The sequence below is a fragment of the Amblyomma americanum genome, chromosome 3 (assembly GCF_052857255.1).
Source record: "Amblyomma americanum isolate KBUSLIRL-KWMA chromosome 3, ASM5285725v1, whole genome shotgun sequence".
NCBI classification, from domain to species: domain Eukaryota; kingdom Metazoa; phylum Arthropoda; class Arachnida; order Ixodida; family Ixodidae; genus Amblyomma; species Amblyomma americanum.
In genome coordinates this window covers 152,944,956-152,969,107 of record NC_135499.1, presented here as the reverse complement: position 1 = coordinate 152,969,107, position 24,152 = coordinate 152,944,956, and the positions used below count along the sequence as shown (strand labels likewise).

At 44.3% G+C, this 24,152-nt stretch overlaps 3 protein-coding genes across 5 annotated transcripts in view; 2 read left to right on the top strand and 1 right to left on the bottom strand.

Annotated features, from left to right (window-relative positions):
• The window catches only part of VhaSFD (V-type proton ATPase subunit VhaSFD), a 42,515-nt gene extending 24,556 nt beyond the window's left edge, over positions 1-17,959 (top strand). Inside the window, exons 1-13 of one of the 2 annotated variants that reach the window (XM_077658417.1) lie at positions 810-1,139; positions 1,631-1,712; positions 2,378-2,567; positions 3,031-3,144; positions 4,072-4,176; positions 4,966-5,063; positions 6,320-6,427; positions 8,245-8,329; positions 9,527-9,705; positions 13,600-13,725; positions 15,090-15,191; positions 16,662-16,775; positions 17,640-17,959. In XM_077658417.1, coding sequence (XP_077514543.1) covers positions 1,076-1,139; positions 1,631-1,712; positions 2,378-2,567; positions 3,031-3,144; positions 4,072-4,176; positions 4,966-5,063; positions 6,320-6,427; positions 8,245-8,329; positions 9,527-9,705; positions 13,600-13,725; positions 15,090-15,191; positions 16,662-16,775; positions 17,640-17,712 — 1,440 coding nt within the window. In that variant the 5' untranslated portion in view covers positions 810-1,075 and the 3' untranslated portion in view covers positions 17,713-17,959. Of the gene's footprint in view, positions 1-809; positions 1,140-1,630; positions 1,713-2,377; positions 2,568-3,030; positions 3,145-4,071; positions 4,177-4,965; positions 5,064-6,319; positions 6,428-8,244; positions 8,330-9,526; positions 9,706-13,599; positions 13,726-15,089; positions 15,192-16,661; positions 16,776-17,639 lie in introns of those variants that run through there. The other variant, XM_077658416.1, reaches the window with a different exon arrangement.
• Positions 17,960-18,104: 145 nt separating this feature from the next.
• On the bottom strand, positions 18,105-19,193 carry LOC144125211 (homologous-pairing protein 2 homolog). The gene has a single exon (XM_077658419.1). The coding sequence runs from the start codon at positions 18,920-18,922 to the stop codon at positions 18,287-18,289; it is 636 nt and encodes a 211-aa protein (XP_077514545.1). The 5' UTR covers positions 18,923-19,193; the 3' UTR covers positions 18,105-18,286.
• A 72-nt stretch (positions 19,194-19,265) lies between these two features.
• The window catches only part of ck (unconventional myosin-VIIa ck), a 174,835-nt gene continuing 169,948 nt past the window's right edge, over positions 19,266-24,152 (top strand). The window contains exon 1 of one of the 2 annotated variants that reach the window (XM_077658424.1): positions 19,266-19,694. The gene's annotated coding sequence lies outside the window, so the exon portion shown is untranslated. The remainder of the gene's footprint in view (positions 19,695-24,152) is intronic. The other variant, XM_077658425.1, reaches the window with a different exon arrangement.

The following is a 24,152-nucleotide window of genomic DNA, read 5'->3' as shown; positions in this document are numbered from 1 at the left end:
ACGAGGTTTCTTTTCCTACCTCAACCAGGCGCCAACTGAGCTGTGCACCTGTGTGCAAGTGCGCACCTGCGGAATGTGACGCACGCTTCTACGTGTTGCAGTGTACGTGTATGCGCGTCCATCTGGGCGTGACGTGCATGTGTTTTCGCGTCTGTAGTGAAAATGTGTTCATCCTCCCAGGGATGCACCCGTAACACGTATATAAAAGCAGATCCACCGATTCGAAGCATCCCAACATTATCCCGAACTTTTTCTGAAACGCCCCCCCCCCCCCCTCCCTCTTTCCCCTCTCCTCCTCTTGATACCGCAGTCTACTCTGATTCATTGACGTTCAGTGGCAGTTGACCCGATGAAAACTTCTCTGTTCAATTTTTCTGTACTTCAGCTCACCTCACAGAGTTCCAGTTTGATAGGATCGTACTCCAGGTACCTCGAAATACTCTCGTGCGTTGCGCAAAAGGAGTGGCCAGCTTTCGCCTTCTTTATGGAGCTCACCGAGTCGTATCTCGACGCTTCTCTGTGCAAACATGACCATATTTCTTCACAGCAAGAACTTCAGTTTATTGCAGGTGGCATCGCAGTTACGCTTGAGATGTCGGTACTCACAACGCGCATTTGAATTTAGCGCCTAACTATCGGCTTTCAGCCGATGTTATTTTGATGAAAAATAGCCGCTTAAAGCAACTAACATCAATATGTTCAAAAACGCTTTGAATTGATATATGATACAAATGTTTTCGTATGAAAAGTGTGCCGTTATTATTTTTGACTCGAAGCTAGCGCTACCGTGCGACCACGCCGCCAAAACTGGCCGTCAGCTGACTGGTGCTTACCGGAGTCGGAGCACCGTCAGTTCCGTGTTTATTGCTGCTTGTTTCGTGCAAGCACGGGTCCGGCAAGGTTGTTTTTTAGGTTTTATCCTAACCGTCGTATACCGCTTCGGTTGTAAGCTGCAAACAAGCCCTCGCAGTTGCGGTGCCCTCCTAGGATTTGATTTCTATCCAAGAGCGGGGTGTGCCGTGTCGCTCCGGCCTCACGTGACGTCTGCTGCTGTTACCAGCACCCGCACTAAAAAATGTCTTTGAGTGCGGATATAGGTTCCGTATTGACGGGATTGCCGGATGATTTCGAAGATGGAGGTTCGTAACTTCACTTAATGCCTTTCTTTATTAACGCTCCGTCTGCATTCGTTTCTTTTATTCCAGTCAGCGCATAATCGTGGTTATCGCGGTCGATGAAGAACCGCGGAAGAAAGTGCGATTCCCGTTGTGAACGCCTGCGATTGACTCTGTCGGAATTCGCAGTACCGTTATGTAACAAACGAAGTCTTGTTGAAATATTTCTTTCAATTTCCGCATGCATTTTAAGCACGCCTCTACATGCTCAATCGATTGTTAAACCATCGCAGTCAACTGGAACCGTTTTGGTTATAAAAAGTCTGTTTTCATGTGTGCTTGAACATTTATAACAGAGTTAGGTAAAAAGACAAGAGCGTAACTATCGTGCAGCACTAATGTTTTGTTTAAAACATTATCAAAGGTTGTTGGACGTGAACACTTATTGCGTACTTCACTTTCGTTTTCGCACCAGAAACATTACCGTGACGATGCGGTTATTTTGCTTTCCTTAGGTGTGGTGGCTGCAACCAGTGTTCTTCACCAGAGAGCGAACGAAATACGGCAGCAAAGAGTCAATTGGCAATCCTACCTTCAGTGAGTAAAAATGTTTTCTTTTTTTTCTTCTTTTTTCTGGGCACAATTGCATGCACATCCTTGCGTTGTTACTCTACTGCAGTTTCATGTGACGAATCGGTCTTGATGGCCGTATTTGAGGCACCGCAGAAGCTGCTCGCATTGCAAGCCGTTTGGCTTCTCCATAAGTGATGTGAGACTATGAAAATCCGTGAAGAAAACACGCAGGCTCATTGATGAGGCCACACCATGTGCGCATCATGTTGAGTTTAGGATAGATGGCATGAGCCTCTTAAATTACATGTTGGTAAGCGAATGTAACTTTTCACAATACAGTTTTATGATTCAGAGCCTGTTGCTATGGTTCCTATTTAGTACGATTTAAATAGCCCAGCTCTATAGAATACAATGTAACTTTCCAGCAGCCGGCATGCAGTGCTTTATTGAAATCGAACCATTACTCCTTCTTTTTTAAATACATAGCTAGGCGAGGACATCTGTTACCTGACTACCACTTGTGAGTAGCATGTTTTCTGGTGGTGTGGTGATTCTCTCGAGTTTCCCTACGCTGGTAAAAATCTCATCTGTTAAATGGTGAACCAGACAGCCTTCAAGCTCTTGAGTGACGCAGATCGAGAATTTTTAAAATTTTACCAATAGGCTGCATTGCGATGTGTGTCGTGCAGGAGCCAGATGATCACACAGGAGGACTACAACTTTATCGTGGCCCTGGACCAGTCAACACCAGAGAGCAGGGCTAATTTGCTCAAGCAACAGCGGCTTCAGTCAGCCAAAACCTTCTTCAACATGTTGGGACACATCTCGCGTGACCAGACAATTCAGTACATCCTCATCCTGATTGATGAGATGCTCCAGGTATCATGTACTACAACCCTTCATCAATTAACTGTGCATTTTCTCTTTTATTTATTTCTGGTAGTCATTGGAGCATAGGTTTGCTCATGCGAGTGCTGCTGTGCAATGACTAATTCAGTGAAAAAATAATTGTTTTTAGAAATATTTTGCATTGCTTGCTTGCTAAGTGTGTTTCAGTGCCAATAATTGTGTAGCAGATTCCAGGCAACAGTAGTCATTTTTACCTGCTGCTAATTTTACGTGAAGCCCTTTGCCTGAGTGATTTGAATTCAGTACTGAGTGAAACCGCAAGTAGCAGTCTTGGCTAGGCAATATCTTTAATGACTTTATGCATCTCTCTGAGCATGAAAGTTTTCCAGTTTACTCTGAGTGGGTTGATGTATGATAATGAGTACTGAGCTACAAATGTTATGCCCTAGTTTTCCAACCATGAACGTAAATATGGCGCCCTTGTGTATTGCAGGAAGACAAGTCACGTGTGGAGATCTTCAAGGAATACGCCCGCAAGAAAAAAGAGCCTGTTTGGACCCAGTTCCTGAACTTGCTGAACCGCCCAGATGGCTTCATCATTAACATGGTATGGACCATGTCAGAATCTGTTCCTAGTTCATTTTGTCATTTCAGGACTCACAAACGGCAGCAGTATGAAGCAACTCTTTTGATGAGATTTTTGCTACTGATGTTGATCCAGTTGTGACATTTTGTGACCTGAAGCTGAGAAAATAAGCTAAGGTTTATAGTTATTACTCTTGAATGTGCACGTTATGCTCGCTAGGTTCAACAGTGCCTTCTGCATGTAGTCGTCCTTTCACATGGTGCACGAAATAAGTTGCTGGTAGTTGCGTGCCATCTTCTTTTATTTCAAACCTCGTTTTTCTCAAACTAAGCTCATGCAGTTAGATCAGGTAAGGTCTTGCATAGCCGCCTGTTTGCTGCTGGCAGGCCGAAGCAAGCCTAATTCAGGCCGTGAAATATACCATACTTTCTCGTTACTTAAATTCTACAAAAATTTTGAGGGTGCTCTCATTATGGTGATTAATATGTTAAAGAAATTTACATTTCAACAACCAGAAATGATGACTGTTTTCATTATGCATTGCATTATAGATATATTTGATTGGTAATCGCCATGCATTGGACAGCATTCACCGAGGCGGTCGCATTTAAAGTTAGAGGCCCCTGTACTGTGTGATGTCAGTGCATGTTAAAGAACCCCAGGTAGTTGAAATTATACGGAGCCTTTCTCTACAGTGCCTCTCATAGCCTCAGTAGCTTTGTGACGTTAAACCACAGAAACAAACAAACAAACAAAAAATTGAACTGCATTCAAGTGATGCAAGTGTTCCAGGTCTTGCAACTATGCTATGGACATTTGCATGCACCCGTTTGAATTTGTGTTGGAGTGAATGTACTTGTGCGTAATGGTGTTCCTGGAGCTGTGATGCTGGACATCTTGATTCACCTGGTGCGCTCGTGCTTTGTCCTCATTGTCTCCGGTTGCTAGACAAGTCGCATCATTGCCAAGATTGCCTGCTGGAGCCGGGAACTGATGGAGGGCTCTGACCTGCAGCACTACCTCACTTGGCTCAAGGACCAACTTCGCATGCCGGTAGGTGGCACAGCATGCTCAATGGCTCAGTTTTCTTATCAGAAGGCTAAGAGCAGTTACTGCAGCGGACACTTTATTGCTACTTTTCTTCAACCTGCTGGAAATGTTACCATTACAATGTTGCGAGCCATGAGGGGAAGATGTATGGTGTGAGATCTTTTTGTGGTCATAAGGACCTGTACAAGTGGGCATTTAGTTATTGGTTATATGTTCTGCTCATTCACATTTGACGTGGAAATATTCTTATCCATTGCTTCAAGTAATCAAAAGCACAAATTACTTCATTTTTTCCCTCATCAGATAGGTGTTTGCTTAGTACAGCATGCCAGAACTCGTCATTGTGCTGTATGCCATATTTCTGTGCACTTGCTACTCTTGCTCATGGCAAGCAATACGCAACTTCTTTTCCTGTAATCTGCAATGTATTGTAGTGGTTGAAGGTACATATTCATACTGTGTGCAGCCTTGGATGTGCTGCCAAGCTGCGGTCAAAACATTACATGTTAAAACATAATGATCATAATGTTGTGTGTATTCTGTGAAAAGTGAACAGTCAACTTCAAGCTTTGGCCCAAGGCATAAATGTTCACTTAATGCTGTCTTTTACACTCCTGTTCAAACATGCATGTTAGCTTCCAAATTCAATTGAAATCACATAACCTATGGATGTTGCAATTTTCTGCATGCATGTTAGAGCTGAACTTAATAAATGTTATTACCGTATATCACACTAAGCTAGTTATATAATATTGCTGTTTGCTTTAATGTTACTTTATTTTCTATGTCCAGAACAACGACTACATTCAGTCAGTGGCGAGGTGCCTGCAGATGATGTTGAGGATCAATGAGTACAGGCTGGCTTTTGTTGCCATCGACGGGATATCGACGTGAGTAAAGGGCATGTTAGCAGTCTTCACTGTGTTTATGCAAGGCTGCTTTGGCCTGCAGAGGGGTGCATGCATGGTTGTGTGTGCAGATTCTAATAAATCTTCTTTATAGCACATAGTTCTGTAACAAGAGTGTTTTTTACACTGAACAACTTTCACTTGCTGGGTTCAACAAAGTTTGAAGCGAAATTTCAAGACTGTGGTATCATACTAATAACAAAACTGAAGTTAGAGCTATTGTGTGTACAACAGTGTGCTTTCACGTGCCATTCTGGAATTTTTGTATGTCCTTTTCTGGACTGCTTGGGACATACTAATGCTATCACAGATTGCAGAAAATTTTGTTGTAGAGCAGCAGGCATCTAATTGTGTAAAAAAAAATTGGCACTAGATGTTTTCTCGAAAAAGCACAGCATTGTGAAAAAGAAAAAAATTTGCACCAGGCTCTGAGCTTTTTTTCTGTAAGCTCCACACATGTCAACCCTAGTGCAGGCATTACATATGTGAATGTTAGCACCTTCAGGCATGCGTTACATTCTAATGGAAGCAAAATCTGAAAATTTGTGTGTTTATTTTGAACCTCCATTTCGCCAAAATAGCATGAATGGCTCAAAAACTTTAGGTATTCAGGTAGTCTGCTCACTTCCATGCTCATGAAATTGGAACTGTTTTCTTAAAAAAACATACACAATTATGCTCAGTTATTTTTTTTATCATCCAAAGCTGTTTCCGCAACAAAAACTCAGCTACTGTGTCCGTTAATAAAACATTCCACTGCGTGAGAGAAGAAAATGTTGCAGCACCAGACAGTATTTCCTAGGTGCACCATAGAACTGTGATGTCAGTCTTTATTTCTTGTTTTTGAAAAGCTATCTTTTTCTAGGCACAAAGTGGCCCTACCATTCTGCCCAGCAGGGCTTTCAAATGTAGCCAGCGTCACTGACTTTGTGAAAACAGCTCAAGACATTTCGAAAATAGTTTGAAAAGGTTTGGTTTTATGGGGATTTAACTAAGTTCCAAAGCAACACGTGGTCCAATTCCTGGCTCCATGCATCCGTTCCCCTACGACATTCTGGCTTTGGGCTTTCTCACAATGATTACATTGCATTTCGTGACACAAAGCACTGTGGTATTCACAAAGCTGCAGTGCGTGCGGTGCTACTTGTTCGGTGCCTCTGGGCACAAGGGCAAAATTGATGAAATGACACACTGGGTGTTAATGCATTTTCTGTTGTCCTTTGCTGTCTTGTTTGCAGCATCGTGACAGTGCTGGCTGGTCGAGTGAACTTCCAGATTCAGTACCAACTTACCTTCTGCCTCTGGGTTCTCACCTTCAACGTGGACTTGGCCAAGCGAATGAGCAAGTATGGCCCTGCACTTTTATTCATTTGGTAGATAGGATCATCTTTCTTTTACCCATATACAGGAGCACATTTATGAGCAACTGTTGGAAAGGGTGGTTAGGGTAGGTGGGTCTCATATTCATCATGCATTATTGAACATTTTTTTGCCAAAAAAGGGGGTCTGAGTTCAGTAGTTCGACAGAAAGTTTCTCGCTGGAAAGAAGAGGTTTCCCTCCAATGCTCCTCTTTTATCTTCCTTTGGCCACATACCTAGCCATCCTACCTAGCCAGGAAAAGGGAGACTGTCTAGAACATATCTAGGCTAAATTAATTCTTCAGCTTGTCCTGCTGTTACTCATTTGCTGCAGAAACAGTGAACTTATTGATCAGCACGCTTGTGCTATAATGACATGCACCTGCTGCGGTGGCTTAGTGGCTTTAGCGTTTGGCTGCTGTTCTTAAGGTCACAGGTTCGATTTCATCCGTGGTGGCTGTATTTCGATAGAGCCGAACTACGGAATAGGCCTATATGCTGTGTGATGTCAGTACATGTTAATGAAACCCAGCTGGTTGAAATTAATCCAGAGCCCTCCATTATGCGGCTTCCCTCACAGCCCATGTGTTGCTTCGATGCATTAAACCCCACAATTTACAATTTTTCTTCCGCTGTATGCATGGTTTGTTGGAACTGATATGGGTCGAAAGAATACCAAGACATAACGGCATAAAACTCTGCTTTCACTGATAACCCGTGGCATATGGCGACTGTTTATTCACCCCGTGTGAAATCTCACAAGAGGGATATTGATAAACGCTGCACTTAATGTAAGGATGAAATCAGTCTGTTTTGTGTGCATGAAAGAATGCTAGAGTAACTCATCTGTGCCAATGCTGATGCACAGCTGAACATAGGGTGAGATGTTGATAATTCTGTTGATTTTGAATCTCGCAGAATGCTAGCCAAAACATGAGGAACAGTTAGATTGAACTTCACTTCAATTGCAATTGTCTGCTGTCAAGATGCACCTTTCTTCATGATTAAAATGCACAAGCTGCATGTTTCGTAATTTTTTTGTGCCTAGCTGAGGCAGAAATCAGCAGTGGGATGAAAGGGTGTTAGCCTCTGCAAATACTTCACCCTTCTGACACATGCAACAACATGCCTTGCACACTAATCTTAACCACACCTTACAATTATTCTTGGGAAAAGACTCTGCATGGTAGCGGTGTTAACTCGGTTAATGGTGATAATTGATTCATGAATACTGGAAAGTCAGCCGTAAAAGTGCTGATAACACTACGGAGGCTAGGTTGGGGGGTTGTTTTTAGCTCACAAATCCTCATGCCTCTTTCTGCTAACATGTTCAGGAGCATACCATACTCTCCAGTGTATATATATATATATATTTTTTTTTTCTGAAGTATTCATCAGTGCATATTTACAGCAGTGTGACTTTTGCTTGATTTTTTTTTTTTGAAAACTGCCATTTGTGCACTGGGGGGTGCAACTTATACACATGTGCAACTCATAGACCTCGAAATGTAGTACTTGTGATCCCAATCCCAAACCCAATGGCTAACAAATGAAATCTGTATCCTTTATAGCATTTCCTTTGCTGCTTGCAAAGGTCATTCTGTATGCACAACCTGCAAAGGGTTGATTAAACTGAAACCAAATTACACAGTTATTTCTCTTAAAACAGATTTATGGTCTTCAGTCTCAGTGATGTGGAAAGACTAAGCATTTTGTTATTTTCCAAATTTTATTATATGTATCCAGGTCCGTCCGTATAGCATAGAGGCTGGCTGCATGCACTGATCGCTGTCTGTTGTTACAGGTACAACGTCATACCCATCCTAGCCGACATTCTGAGCGAGTCTGGAAAAGAGAAGGTGGCACGAATCATCCTGGCAACATTCAGGGTCTGTTCACAATTAATCTCACTTGAATATGGTTCCAACTGGGCACACTAGAACTTGCATGGAACAGACTAAACTTTAATGTGACTGAACGTTAACCTTTACAGTATAGACCACTTTGGCACTAAAACTTTCATTTTAGGTTTAATTCGTTTCTGTTAACGTCTTTGTGGTAATGAAGCATTTTATGTTGAGGTTCCACCGTAGTCTCTTGCATCTAGCACATGTGCTACTTGAGCAAAACTGTATTGTGAAATTTAAAGGTTAACCAATTAAAGGAAAGTTATTTTCATTTTATCTGTTTTTGCAGGCTCCTTATACATGTAATAGATCACTTTTGAAGGTGGTAATTCACTAGTCTGTGCACAGCTATCTTGCAAATTAATACCAGTGGCTGCATGAGAAAAAAAAAATACTTGGGCATCTGAGGGCTGTGATAACGGTTGCATAGTCTGAGCTTTAGCTTAATGAAATTTTTGGTTAGAGGACTGTTTTCTTAAAGATTTATTTATTTACCCTTTGTGTTCTCTCTTTTATTTATTTAAAGGTTGTGAGTTCAGAATCAGTATTTGCTGTGCATATTCCAGGCTGTTAACAAATGCTTGTACATCACAGTGCCTAGACATGCAGGCTGTGCTGGGCATTGAGGCAAGTGTGGTACATGCCCCAAGGGCACTGCGGAAAATGCCACAAAATGTAAATGGCTCAAGATGCATGCTGTTAAACTTGTCTTAATAAGCTTAACAGCATGGAATGGGCTGCTGTTTCAATCTGTGTTGTGATTTTCATCTGCGACATAGAATGCCTCAATCTGTATGCATTTTTTATTTTTAATTTTATTGCACTTCCACATAGCTCTGATATAAAGTTTAAACCTTTTGCTGTACAACTAATTAATATACTAAATTATGAAAGAAAGGTAGAGCAGTTTTTGTTTCCTTTTTTAGTAACATAGCTTGCTGTGGTCATTTTTATGGACAAAGTAAAATTATTTCAGTAGCCATGCTTTGGACTTGCTTTACTGGGTTTGTTCTTGCAAGTTTGGTTTTTGCCAATGGCTGGCTTCATCTCTTCCAGAACTTCCTCACGCACATGAGCATCAAGTGCTGCTGCGGTCGTGGTTGAACAGTGCATGATGCGAAGTATTTTTATAATCAAGGATTTGACTTTTCACTTCCTGCTGGCTTGTGAAATTTGCAGAACTTGATTGAGAAGCCCGAGGAGAATGAGATCCGGCGAGACAACGCCATTGCCATGGTGCAGTGCAAGGTGTCGAAGCAGCTGGAGATCTGGCAGGGCAAGAAATCCCCGGATCCTGACTTTGTGGAAGACATTGAGTACCTCGAGGAGAAGCTCAACAGCAGTGTCCAGGACATGAGGTAACAAGTGCACAGCAGCCACATATCATTTACAGACATTTCAGGTTCCTGTATAAAGGCAGGCTACAACAGCAGTGACGTTTAGCAGGGGTGAGCTTCTGCAAGCTTGTCAAAAGAACTTAGTTGTGAAAAAAAAAAAGCAGAAGTGAAAAGAACAATGAAACATTGTGCTATATGGCTTGGTTAGTGTTATGTGATTGAGCGAAGCTCCATTAAATCAAACTATTAAGGGGGCCAAAAATTTGCTCAAGTGAAATAAAGTTTACACTGCAGAGAGTCAAGGCAAATTTTCATGAGACGGTACATGCTAACTTTACCACAGACATTCGGCTGGTGAGTGAGCATGGTCCTTACCACACATCTTCTACTACACAACATTGAGAAGTTCGCACCAGTGGTGCAAAACCCATCAAAGGCTAGCATGTCAATATTGTTGAACATATCGCACTCACTTTTTTTTTTCTAGAACCTAGAAGTATTGATTTTAAAAACCTGTCATGTCTAGAACAAGCAGAGCTGACAGCATCCGTACAAAAACTAACACATGCTGAACTCCTAACAATGTTTATTTAAAATAAACTGCTTGTGGCGACTTTGCTGTTATAAAGTGGTGCATAGTTTGTTAAGTGTGTGGGACTGTGCTTCTGCAGAATGTGGGTAGTATTGTTTGTGAAGGATGAAGACGTGCAAAAGGAGTCCCTACACAGTCTATGGCCAAAGGAACACAGGAATGCTACTTCAAGGGAATACAGTGCATAGTATGTTCTCTCAAACTGTTTCTTGGTCTTGGTTACTAAAATATGTGCAATAAGTCATGTTCCATTTCTTCTTCCCTCGCAAAGTTTACTGCCAGGTCTGAGGTTTATGTGAAGCTGTTAACTATCCCCGAGCCCTAGAAGAAAAGCAAACATGGTTGGAATATTGTTTGCAGGCATGTAGGCTGCTGTGAATCATATGCATTGCCTTTTGTTATTTCAACACTGTAGACATTGGAGAGGCCTTTGCCCTACAGTGGGTGTAGCCAGGCTGCTGCTACTGATGATGATGAACTGTGGCATTTCTGTTGGTAGGCCAAATTATGTTGATTAGATGGAGAACTTGGGTTGCAGATCAAGATACGCTCCTCATTCGTTTCGATCCTTTTGCACATAACATCGTATCCAGCTGCACTTGATTCCATCACATGTGCCTCTTTGATGTACACCTTCTCACAGCTCAGTCCATATTCTATTAATGGTGTGTCCATAGTCTCTGCAGTTCACACTTGCAGTTTTTGGCAGTTGCACGTTATTGTTCACTGGTATACCCGACACTGGTGCATAGTGCACCATAGTGTGCCATATCACTTGTGCTAGTAATGTGCCAGAATAAGTTTACTTGTAAAATTGTTACTTCAAGTAGCATTCTGTGCCACTGGAAACCTTGTTTGAATTCGACATTTCACATTTTCTTTGAATTCACAGGGTTTTCTCCCACCCAAGCTCAGAAGAGTCTGGCTGGATCTGACTGAGCATTAATTCAAATTATCGATCTATTCAAATCACCATGATACCGCCATAGCAGCTACTGAAGGATTATAGCATTACAATGGTTTAATCCTGAGTAAAGCGCTTTAAGTTTCGCATGAAAATTTTGTAAAAGTTATAGCCCCATGAAATAAGAAGAGCAAAAGAATACTTTTAACGTCATTTCCAGCCTTACGCGTAAATTATCAGTGCTAAAAAATGGGTCAAATATGTCGCTTAGCTGCCATGGCCACACTGGAAACGAGGGACAAAAATGACCCCGGGTGTCGTTGAGGGGAACATGAAAACATTTTTTTTTTATGAAATACCACCTTAGCGTTCCTTTGACCTTTTAAGTGCCTTCACATTCAAAGCATTAGTATCCTTTGTGAGAAGGGGCAAAGCACTAAATGCAAAGCTCAGTACGGTGTGTTTCACGCTCGCTAGTTGGTATATCCTTCCTTCCAAGTAGGGGGGCACCAGCGACGCCTTTTTCTTGATGAGCGGTGCCGGGGGTGGTGTTCAGTGCCAAGGTTGCACTCCATGTTTGTTCTTTCTGAATGCTACAATATCTTTTTCACTGTCTGAATGTGTTCCTACTATTGATCAGCTGGTGGCCCGGCAGCACTCGAAACCACATGTATGTTGTCTATTGGCACTCACCAAATCCCATGAAAGGCTAGCATGCCAATTTTGGTGAACATATCGCACTCACTTTTTTTTTTTTCTAGAACCTAGAAGCATTCATTTTAAAAACTTACCAGTCATGTCTAGAACAAGCAGAGCTGACAGCATCTGTACAAAAACTAACACATGCTGAACTCCTAACAATGTTTATTTAAACTGCTTGTGACGACTTTGCTGTTATAAAGTGACAACTCTAGAAACTGTTAAGAAAATCTTCTAGTTTCATTCATGAGGTGGCAGCACAATACCAACTGGGTTAAAAACGTACGAACATTCTCAATATGTGTTTCAGTGTGTGAGATGTGGTAGGAGCTCAGTTCTTGAAGCAGTGCGAGTCGAGCCGTGCTCGAAATGTATGCATTTGCCGTCAATTCAAAAAAGCAAGTACACGGAATATTTGTGAAAGTTTGGTGCTCTGTATGAAGTCACATTTATTTTTCATAAAATGGAAACCTTGGTTGATTCACTGCTGGCGTGTTGCAAGTCGTACTGACTGCAATAGTGCCCTGTGCTTCTCTGCTGGCACTGAAGTGCAACTCAAAAAGTAGGTTAAATTTGACCCCTCGCACCACAAGGGGTTAAACATCGGGTGGCATTGTGATAATCGCTCAGTGTTTCCTTGCAAGACATCATTCAATCCTGTAAAAGTAGCATGTTAACCTGCCCTAACAAGATCGATGTTTGCTCATGTGTCCAGGAATAGGTGTGGGCATGAAATGCTTATTATTGCAGTGCCAGCCACAAACCTTGTATGTTCTCCCTCCATGTTCAACAAAATACTGTTAGGGCATTCCTTTTTTAGTGTCACTGAATTCACTCACCATAAACCCACACGTGAACAGGTTGCAGTGTAACTGTTCGTGTCAGTTCTAAGTTTCCCTGTTGCATGCCCTGTACTTGTGTTCTTAAAGCAGTGTGCTGGCAAATGGTGAAAATTATGCAAACGAAACTATCGCTTTTCCCAGCTTTACTAAGGTCGAAACACTCTGTGTATTATGGCTGCAACAGTGTGCAGCTACACTCTGTGACAAAGCTAAGGTGGATGTGTGCTTTGCTGTGCTCAAGTACTTAAGTGCACACTACACCAAATCATATTAGCAAACATTAAGACCATAACCTCAAGGATACGTCTCCTTGCTGCTTCAGTAGTGTGTGTCGCTGCTTGCATTTTGGTGGTTCCCAAGATCTGGTCCTCAGCACATCATATTCTGGCTCAACAAGTATGGGTGCAATCATCTTCCAAGTCATTTGCACACCTATCATATCTTAGTAAAGACATGCCTCACATAGCATTTATGTGTCAGTTTCTCATTATGTAGCTGCGATGGCTCAGTGGTTAGGGCGCTCGGCTATCGGGCGATCGGGCGGCCGCATTTCGATGAAGGCAAAACGCAAAGGCGTCCGTGTGCTGTACAATGTCAGTGCAGGTTAATGATCCCCAGGTGGTGGAAATTATTCCTGAGACCTCCACTATGGCACCTCTTTCTCTCTTTCTTCTCTCACTCCCACCTTCCTCCCTTCCCTTATGGCACTGTTCCAGTGTCCACAGAGATATGTGAGACAGTTACTGAGCCATTTCCTTTCCTCAAAAACCAATTTTCAGGCACTTTGAATGAGCTGGCCTTGTTTCTTCACCTGCTTGTTTACATCCATACCTTTGGTATGGTCCTTGGAACTTACTGTCCTCACGTGCATACTGCAGTTCCTTTGATGAGTATGCCACGGAGATCAAGTCTGGCCGCCTTGAGTGGGGGCCTGTGCACAGCTCAGAGAAGTTCTGGCGGGAGAACGCCGACAAGCTGAACGAGAAGAACTATGAGTTGCTCAAGTGAGTGGGAGGCAATGTTGGCTGCATTTTTTTTGTCATTATGTTGCTGAGCAGTTGGCTTTTGCTCTTTGCTTCGTAATGTGCTCATTGCTATCTGAATGTGATGACCCTTACTACCATATAAACCAAGGGAATCAAATCAGGCTTTCTGTATCAGCTTCTTAAATACAGCAAAATGAGAATAAGTTAGAAAGCCTCATACTTCATGTTATTGTGACTTAGCAGACAGCACAAGCTACAGTCAAAGTAAGCCAAAGATGTCGTGGCTGTAGGTAGCATGGCTCCTTTCACTGTGCTACTACTGCTTAAATCCAGTTTACACTGTGGACTTGAGGAGGCACCGTGCATAGTCTTTTTCAATATTTTCGTGCGGGAGCAGGGCACTGCTTAAATTTGGATCATGCATGCCTAGACACTACCGCTTATCATGCGATTCTTGATGTTTATGAAAGCTTAATAGAGCATTCTGAAGATGGAAATACACAAATGCTGTCCTCTCGCATAATTCAAGAGAAGGTGGCAAGTCTGATTGCTGCTGAGGAATTTTTGCTCTAAAATATTCTGAAAAGCACTTTCTAAAGATAATGAAATGGCAAAAAAAAAAACTTGAATTTTGTGTTTGGATATTACAAAAATTTGTAAATTCAGGTAAAGCATCTTAGTGTAGTTGGCTGTCTAATCTTGTGGAGAGTCCCCACTACCTTCTCTGTTTGCCGAGTTACTGTGAGGCAGGATATTATGATTTTCTAATGTGATAACATTAGGATGGCAATGAACGCAAAAACTGTCCGTTGTCAGTGGCAGGTGGCGATACACCTGCCAACAGTGGCAGGTGGTGTTTAGGGGGGATTTCCCTCTCAGTTGGCAGGTGTGGAGAGAGGGAGATCCTCTCACCATTTGTAGGGGAGAGGAGGGAGAGGCTGGACTAAGAATGACTCAGAAAAAATGAAAATGACGAAGAATGATTTGGCAGAAGCGAATAAAAGAAGCAGTTGCAAATAGAAATGGAATGAGAATCGAATCAGGATTGGAATAGAATCAGAGTTGGAATGTATTGACGAATGAAAGAAAAATGCTATTGCATTTCTTTCACATCAGTCCAATCGATCGGCCCTAAATTTTTTTCCCGCATTTCCTGTTGTAACATGGCAGTAAACTGAAATGGTACTTTGTGAAATTTTAAGTGAAAGAGTACTTTGTTTATGCTACATAATAAAATTGAACCTGCTTATATACCAACTATAGAAGCGTTAAAAACGTACTGGTTTTGGAGTTACTTGTGGTAGATTTTCTTCTGCATCCGAATGTTTGGCATTCATCAGACTGAATATCGCTGGAATGTTTATTTTTTGCTTGGTGAACAGGATCTTGGTGCGCCTGTTGGAGACAAGCAGGGACCCCCTTGTCCTCAGTGTTGCTGCCCATGATGTGGGAGAGTACGTCCGCTACTACCCACGAGGAAAACAGTTGAGTGAGACGGTTTTCTTTTTATTCTTGCCTCAGTTCTGTGGCTGCTGGGTATTTTTTTTTTTTATGGACACAGACTTTATTCATGGAACCAACCATGGCAGCTCAGTGGCTTTGGCATTTCGCTGCTGATTCCAAGACTACATGTTCAAATCCTAGCTGCAGTGGCTGCATTTTAGTGGAGGCGATGCAACACCAGTGCCAGTGCTCATTAAAGAACCCCAGATGGTCCAAATTAATCAAGAGCCCTCCTCTATGGCCTCCCTCATAATCCATGTGTTGTTTTGGGACATTAAACCCTACATGCCACAGACTACCACTACTTTATCACAGCTCTGTAGCTGCTGGCAAGTGGCACCTTCAGTGATTGATGTCGAGCTCTCCAAAGATCCTGCATTTCTAGTTCCATGCCAAAACCGAGGTGTATGTAGTGGGCCTTATTAAGTACTAATGCTGTTGTCATCTTCAGGGTGTACATCTTTCTATGTAACTATTTATAACTTTAAAGTAATGGTACCTCTAAGGACTTGCCTTTTGTTTCCTGTGGAGCCTTTTCCTGTATCACGTGCAGCTGTAAAAACACGTGATTTTGTTCTAGTCTGGTGCTGCTTATTTCATGGTTCTCTCAGTGTCTGTTGTTTTCTGTTCATGCGCTTTCTCAATAACACTGTTATGCATATACCAACTATGCCCATAATACACAAAGATCTTTTGTCTTTCTGTCTGAAAAGCCTGCGTTACCAATGCATATTTTTTTGTCCTGGTCTAGTGACCGTAGCTTCTGCATGTAACCACATCAATAGCCTTTCAGCAGTGATGATAGTAGTTAGCTATGGAGTATTCCATGAGGTGTGATGTTGGCTGTGCACACTTTGTACAGCTGCTCACTATTGTTAGTATGCGAAAGGCCACATTGCAAATAAGGGCTACAAAACATGATCTATCTGATGCCATTAATGTGACTATTATATATGCATGTTTTGGCTAGTCGTGTAGGACAACAACTCAGCATAGCATAATCTCTCGCAGCCTGATGACAAGGTATATAGCTTTGTGTGCTGAAATTGCTGATGTGGCATCTGATTTATACATAGCACTATTCAAATAATTTATTTCAAGAAACAGGTAGCTGTTTCATGCCTAGCATTTTGTACTTTGCACTACTGGGCAAAGCAGTGTTTCCTTCTGCCAGTGTACATATTGAAGATAATGTTATTGTTAGGTTATAATGGAGAATGTCCAAATAAATAGAAAATCAGCTTCAAACAACTGGGTACTAAAATAATTTGATCATACTAAAAGCAAATTCTCAAGGACATACAATACAGAAGCCATGTTTAACAAAAAACAAATGCTGTCATGCTTGCATAGGTGTACTGTTCACCACCTAGTAATGAAGTAAAATGCGCTGTTACACAGTGATGTTTGTTATAGTAGCAGTGGTACTTTTTTTTTCTGGTTTTCTGCAGTGTCATTGAAAAACTTGGAGGCAAGCACCTAGTGATGCAACTGCTGGGACACGAGGACCCCAACGTGCGGTACGAGGCTTTACTCTGCGTCCAGAAGATCATGGTGCACAACTGGTAAGACTGACTGCTGTCTGGGTTTCTGACCACTGGTCCTTGCTCAAGCAAATGTTTCTGAAAGACATAGAAATGACGTTCACAAAGCCGAGACGGGCACCTGCTGCATTGAGAAAATTCTCGCAGAAGTAGGAGAGTGAATGATCGGACTAGGCAAAATCATGTGTACTGTGCAAAATTTTAGCTCATATGACCTTGTGTGCTTAAGTGGTGGTGGTGTTCCATTACACCAGGTGCTTTTTTTTTATCTGTACAGTTTTCTTTTTAAAAGCTGTGAAATATATGACGATACGGTCTGCACAGGTGCATTGTATGGTGCGGCAGACATCATGGCTGTGGTAGCAGGTAGTTGCGACTAGTGAACTGTTATTAAAGGAGTATAGACACCCAGCAGCGTACGTGGCATGTGTGGCCACTCCAAAGTCAGCCCTCATTAACGCCACAACCTTTCACGCTAGCTCTGTACGCGAGGCAGAGGAAGTAGCTATCTCACTGGCTATCGCGGATCCCCGCACTAAAACTAATCTAAGCGACTCTAAGGGTCGCCATTGAAAATTTCGTCAAAAACTCTGTAACCACGCTCGCAATGCGAAGTCTGCGCTACCGAACTCTCGATGACAACATGAATCTCGTATGGGTTCCGGCTCACGCGGGCAACTCCAGAAATGAGAGTGCCACTACATAGCGCTGGCTGTATAGAGTGGCACTCTCTCAAGTTTCCTTTCATAATCTTTTCACTGTACATTTTATCTCTGTGCGTGCCCAAATTTCTGTGCAGTGTCTTATGAACTGGATGCTTTGTATATTGTTGCCTGTCCCGTGCTTTCAAAGCAATGGCCCATTTTCTTTGTTTTCCGTTTTCAGGGAGTACCTTGGCAAGCAGCTGGAGAAAGAAACTAGCACTTCAAGACCAACACAAGGCGCAACCAGATCATAACTCTTGTGTGTGCATGTTACCTTGTTAAAAACCTCAGGAGGAGATGTGTAATAATAAACCTGTGTATTTATTCATCCAAAGACACAACAAGCCACCTGCATTCTGCTTTAAGCTTGATGTCATGCTAGTTGTTTTTCTTTAGTCTTGATGAACAAGTTGCTCCAGGCATATGGTGCAAATCACATTCCAAATAAAACTTCCCTAGCTTGTGTAAGTTCTTGTCAAGAATAAAATTCTTTGTAAAGCTGCTCTCTAAACTGCTTATAAAACATTGCCTATGGGTGAAACGTGTTGCAGATTTTTCTTTCTTTTTGCAGAATATTTCGCATTTCTGCCGATTCAGTTAATGGTTTGTTTAGAATGCACATAGTAGCAGATTGGCTGGTGTTTTCACACTGACAAAATTTGCTGAGTTATGTCGGCGCTGCTTAGAAGCCTCTGAGGAAGACTATGTAGTAATAAACATGTCTGTGACTGCAGTCTATGTCTTTTAATTGAACACTTGGTAATACATTACCGTTGAAATAAACATCTTCAAAAAGTTCTTTCAGACAAAACTACAAATATTCAATGCCTACTTTGGCAGCGACACCTTAACGTCCTCATCCGTCTCTACGCCAGTTTCCTCCAGGAGTGCTTTCTTGCCCTTTGGGTAGCCCTCAAGGATAGCCTCAATCATGTCATTTGCCAGGCGCTTTCTCTTTCGCCACTCCTTCACGAACTTGTCATTGTCTTTGAGAATACGGTCCTTCACTTCTGGCTCGACGAAGTTTGCATTGGAGGTAAGCTTTTCAAGCCTTGCTTTCAGCTTGTCCCGCTCAGCAGAGGTGGCTGCAATCCTATCGGTGAGCTGTTCGGTCGTCAAGCTCTGGCTCACAGCGCTGAGCTGTGACTCGCGGGACTGCAGCTGTCGCGTGAGTTCTTGAAGCTTCGTACCAAGATCGCTGATCTGTTGGTCCATGGCGGACAGCTCGGCTTCGGCCACGTCGGGGAATTCATCCTGGTTGGCGAAGTATATCTTCTGTTTTCCGTATGTCTTTTCTCTAATCTTGCCGTCTTGCGCGAGTTGCTCAAGTGCTCGCACTACGGCAGTTTTTCCGTGGTCTTTGTGGAGGTTGTTGAAGATGTCGTTCGAACTGTAGGGCCGGTTTTGAGCCTTGACGTAGTCGAGGATTGCCTTCTCTACCGCTGCTTCCTTGGACTTACTCATGGCGCGTTCGATAGAACGTAAACACAGCTGCCGAAACTGTCGGCTGCGTAGTCCGCCGCGGTCCAAAGCTGTGCAGCTCGAAGCCCCAGAACCTGCCGAAGGTCACTAAACCTACGAGGCAAACATGTCCACCTACACAAGTAACAACTCGCGGATGTGAAGTTCGGTCCGACACCGGTGGGTTGTGATGAAAGAGCACACCGAACGCGAAATCAAACGGGAGAACTTTGAAAGGCGCGAAAACATGCGCGTACAGACGTGCAGACTTCCGGAAACGGTAGTCTGCTGACTAGTTGCACTCACGTCGAACAGGTGGCACCACCGTTCAACGTGCGAGGCGCCCATCGCGGTCCGGGAAGCGCTAACTTTTAGAACAATAATGTTGGCAGCTTGTCTTGAAACACAATTAAAATGCTTCGAAAAAAATTTTACGAGCCACCGAAGAAGCGTTTCGCGCCAGTAGGATATCTCGGCGGGTCACCGGCTGTCATTACCCGGCTTGCTGACGTTACATACCTCGAGGGGGAGAAACACGCTCGCAAGTTTTCCCCTCGCTTACCTGTTGGCTGCTGCTGGCCTGCCTGGATTTGCACGGCAGGTGTTGTGGGGTCCAGTTTGTGTTTGATGGGTGTGTCAGTGGCCGGGACTGTGAGAGCCTCAACATGAGTTCATGTGTTCTACAAGCGTTACTCTAGCGTTCGCCGAAAGAAGCGCATTTGATGGGATTACATTGTGGCCGCTTATTGGAACTCCGGATAGCACTGCACCATCGGTAAGTGATAGACAATGGCCCAAACAGGAATGTTTGCCGGCTCTAGGCTTAATTGACAGTTAAGTCGGCAGGATTGTCGCCTTCGAACGTGTCGTCGGTGAATGCGATCTCGGCTTAAACAATGCGATCGGATTTTATAAACCAGATAACAGGTATCCGGCGCTCTTGCTGCCGAAAGGCACTGTTGCGTGGCCAACGACTTCGTGTTTCGCTAATTTTCTGGGACACGGAAAAAGCGCGTCGCGTCCAGCTTCGCGGAGCGGCGACAATTTGAAGCAATCCGGGAGATTTGCCGCTGTCTCTGCCGTGTAGCCAACGGCAGTGTGTGTATGTGCGTGTTTCATACGTGCGGTTTGTTGTGTCACGAGGGCATGATATATCGACCGCAGAGCGGAGTCCTCGTCGCGAGTGCCGCTCGGGAGCCGCGCATTCCTTAGCAGCCGATCAAAGCTCGCTTCGTTGAATTTCTTCTTCGCGTGAATGTTGTCCTGAATCGTTTTAACGGCGCGTTTTCGTGAGGCACGAATTTCAGACGCATTGCAGTCATAAAAGTTTTTATTTCTGTGTCAGGTCTCTAACGCATTCCGAGTTAATTTTCGTGCTACTCCGGGGTTTCCCGCGGCGAAATCGGTGAATGCCGTAAAGTAGCTGCGCTTAAATTATTCGTGCGTTTCGTGAATGGCGCTGCGCGCGTAGCACTGCGTGTACGAGCAAGCCCGGTACCCTCAGAATTTATGGCATAAACCTTTCAAATAACGTTACGCAGATATTTCTAAAGCCACCGTTGGCGTTATGACCAGCACCCGTGTAATGTAGCGGTAAATGTCCGGCTGGTTACACCACCGTTGATGTGCTGGAGCGCTGCATAGCTCGAAGGAGCAATGGGACGAAAGGTCGGTCGCGCTCTCGGGAGTGCGGTATGCGGAGGCCATCCAACTTCGCGGCCACGTCCTGCGCCCGGCGGCGCCTTGGAATCGTCCCGTGGCTCACCTGCCTTCTTTTCTATGTATTTGCCGTTAGCCGTCCGCATACCGGCTTCCCCCTCTTTCTTGTAACAGTCGGCCGGCTGCGATCCGATTGCTTCCTTATTTGGCTCATGCGGGATGTGAGCTAGCTCAGTGCACATGTAGTACTACGCGGATACCGCGGTTGCGGCGGCAGAAACCATTTGCGACAAGCTTTTCGCAAGCGCGTGCATTAATAGCAGCAGCGGCAGGAGCAGCGTTATATTGCTTGCTCCGTCCCATACTTCTGCTGTGGTCCTAACGTTCGAGCAACCGCGTGGATACGGGCTCCAGAGCCGACCGGCTCTTTCTTTTCCTGGAGGAACTGCACAGTCCGTCATGGCCAGTTGTGTGGATTTGCAGAAAAGCGACACTTTGGCAAAAAAAAAAAAAGACGAAGGGCGAGAAACCAGTGAAAATAAAGAAGAGGAGAGGGCGATCAAAGCGCTGCACGGCTGTGCGTTGGAGAACCACGTGGAACTAAGACCTCTATTGGCCAAAATCATTCGCGCTGCATAGCTGGCAGCCTAGCATAGCTTGGGTTACTACACTGGTGCATACGTTTTGCTGAGCTGAGGTGATACGAAGGGTTCACGCATAATTTGTGGCGTACAGTGCAACGCATGGTTTACTCGTGTGTGCCGCATTACTTCACCAAGAAGCTGCGGTGAGGAAGGTTCGAGAGCAAGAACCGTTTGACCAGGCCTTCACACCCATGGAGGGTTTTCCTTTCTCCATATTCACACCGTCCCCACTGGAGCATAACTTGTTCCATGTTACAAGCTGCTGTAGAGGTGACACGATTGCGACGGTATTGCGAGGGTAGACAGGTGCCGTTCCGACTCTCTCGACGTGAATGATCCACTACGTCCACTTTCGCATCCACATACGCAGTTCCCATGCCGCTGCACGTTGTGATGCGCTTGGATATGCTACGCGAGTGGTTGATGAAGTTTCGGGTCATTGAGAATGTCGGCGCCTTCGAGGAATTTTCGACGTTTTCGCAGGAGCAAGCGTGCCATTTCTTATTGTTTCGTTTTCGACTTCGGGGCTCAGAATCTGCCGCAGTTCCGAGCTGGGGAGTGAAGCCGTAGTCAAGCGTGCACAGGCCACGACCGATGCACTGTCCATGAGATGGGACATTTGTTGCGCATCTTTCGTTCGAAGTGCGCCGTCTTCAAGAGCTCGCATTCCGGAGTTTTAGCGCCAGGAACGCGACATGGCCGTTGTAATGCGCGTTTTCTTGAGCCTACGACTGAGAGCATGAGCTGCAATAGAAATTTTGTATCAACTAGGCCAAAGGGTCTGACGGTGCTGTTATTAGACCGGTGCTGCGCAAACAGTGTCGACTGCTCAAGTTGTGCCCTACCTTTAGCTTCGACACGGAATGTAACATAATTTGTCAGCCTAGCAAAAAAGATTTACCTCCGTGCTTACTTCTTGTTTTTGCCCACTGTATCGTGTCCACAATTTTTCGAGGAAAATTAAATTCAGTTGCGTGTGAACGAGTGGGAATGACTAAAACTAGCGTATCGATTCGGTGGGATGTCAAATTGAACTCAAAAGAAGTCTCATCAAGAAAGCTTCACTTTCCTGCATACTGTACTCGCTGCTGTCATTTCGCCATGATACCCGGGCTGACTGCTCGCTGCGTGTGTTGCGCGTGCATATGGTTTTGTCTACTTCAACTCGAGAGAGCTCCGAGAGGCATAGTCGTATTGGGCATCCCTCGTTTTTACGCACGGTATTCGGTAACGGCCGTCCTTTTTAGGCGGTGTATGCCAGTCAGGATTATATAGGGCTGCTGATGATAAAGAAAAGAAGGGTTGACCAAAGTGCATAACTTTGTAACCTTTTAATTTTTTTCGTCTTTTCGGAATTCTTCAATTTTATTCAGCGTATGTCATATCGCTGTAGCTCGCCCGTCCTGCTTCAGCGTTGGGCACGCACGAACGGATTGGAAATGTCGCAGTTAAATCCGAAACATGGGAATAGTTGCGGTTCGAACCCGGCCGCGGCGGCTGCGTTTTTATGGAGGAAAGCGCTAAGGCGCCCGTGTGCTGTGCGATGTCAGTGCACGTTAAAGATCCCCAGGTGGTCGAAATTATTCCGGAGCCCTCCACTACGGCACCTCTCTCTTCCTTTCTTCTTTCACTCCCTCCTTTATCCCTTCCCTTACGGCGCGGTTCAGGTGTCTAACGATATCTATGAGACAGATACTGCGCCATTTCCTTTCCCCCCAAAACCAATTATTATTATATTAATAGTTGCGGAATGGCGTGTGTTGCTCTAGCTGCCACAGGAACAGCGCAGTGTGCCAACCGTGTGTAATGTCTCTATGGCATGAGCTTGCTTTCGTGTGCGTTTTAGCTGGAAGGGGGGGGGGGGGGACAAAAAAATAGATCACAAAGGCGCACAGTGCTTGTAAACCCTCCTAGAACGCCTGGCAGGTTTTCTGGTTGTTTTTTTTTTAAATCCTAAATAGCCTTGCCCTGTTCATTTCATTATTTTCTTTCCTGCAACGCACTTCCTGTCGTTTGAGCAAATTGCGGGGCGTATATATAGCTCGTGGTCTTTTTGCTTTGTTGGTCACGTGGAATCTCGTTAGTCTGTCGCGTTTCTATCGCCTGAGGCTCTGCGGAGCCGCGCACTGGCTACGTTTTCTTTCTTTTTTTTACCCTCTCGGGAAGGGTTTAAAAATAAATGCGAATAAAAGAAAACCAGGACGCACGGAAAAGCGTCACTCGGTTGCCTGGCATGTGCCGCGCCTGAGTGCGCTCCGCGCATGTGCGCTGGATGTCTTGATCGGAACGTTTAGCCTACCGCTCCGGCTGGGCGCTAGCTTGGCTACATTTTCCGCGCACTCTCGGTTAGCTGAACGCTTTAGCTTAAATGATAAATTTTCTGCAGAGTACTCTTGCTTTAGCATGTGGTGTTACGCATGCGCAGTCGGCAGCTAACGTTGGCGGTACACGGTAGCGCCATGCTAGAGCGCTCTACACTCTAATAAACAGAAAGGAGTAAAAAAAGGGAGTAGTCTCTTATCGAACTCTCTTTCACAAGGGGAATATGCCACGCAAGTTCCGGAGTAGATCTCGATTACTAAATGTACGGAAAGAGCGCCATGACGTACAGAATTTCTCTTCTGCGCAGGATGGGGTCAAAGACCCATTTCCCAAGCATTTCACCCCACCGGGCCAGGGGAAAACTAACACCCATTGTATCGCCGATGGTTACCCGGCGGCACTGAGTTCTTTTCTTTAACTTGCCTCTACCGCTACTATTTATGGAGCCTGTAAAAGAACTGTGCATGCGCTTGTTGTGCACAGCTGGCAGCCGACTGTATGTAGCGGCTGCCAGCTGCCGTATATGCTAAAGCGCTCTATCGCGTCTTCCGTGGAATTTGGAGACTGCAAAACCGGATTGTCGCAGATCGAGCCGCTTGCCTTATCCG

Bases quoted from the DNA above. Each gene is read 5' to 3' on its own strand.
- LOC144125211 (XM_077658419.1), bottom strand. From the start codon at position 18,922: ATGAGTAAGTCCAAGGAAGCAGCGGTAGAGAAGGCAATCCTCGACTAC.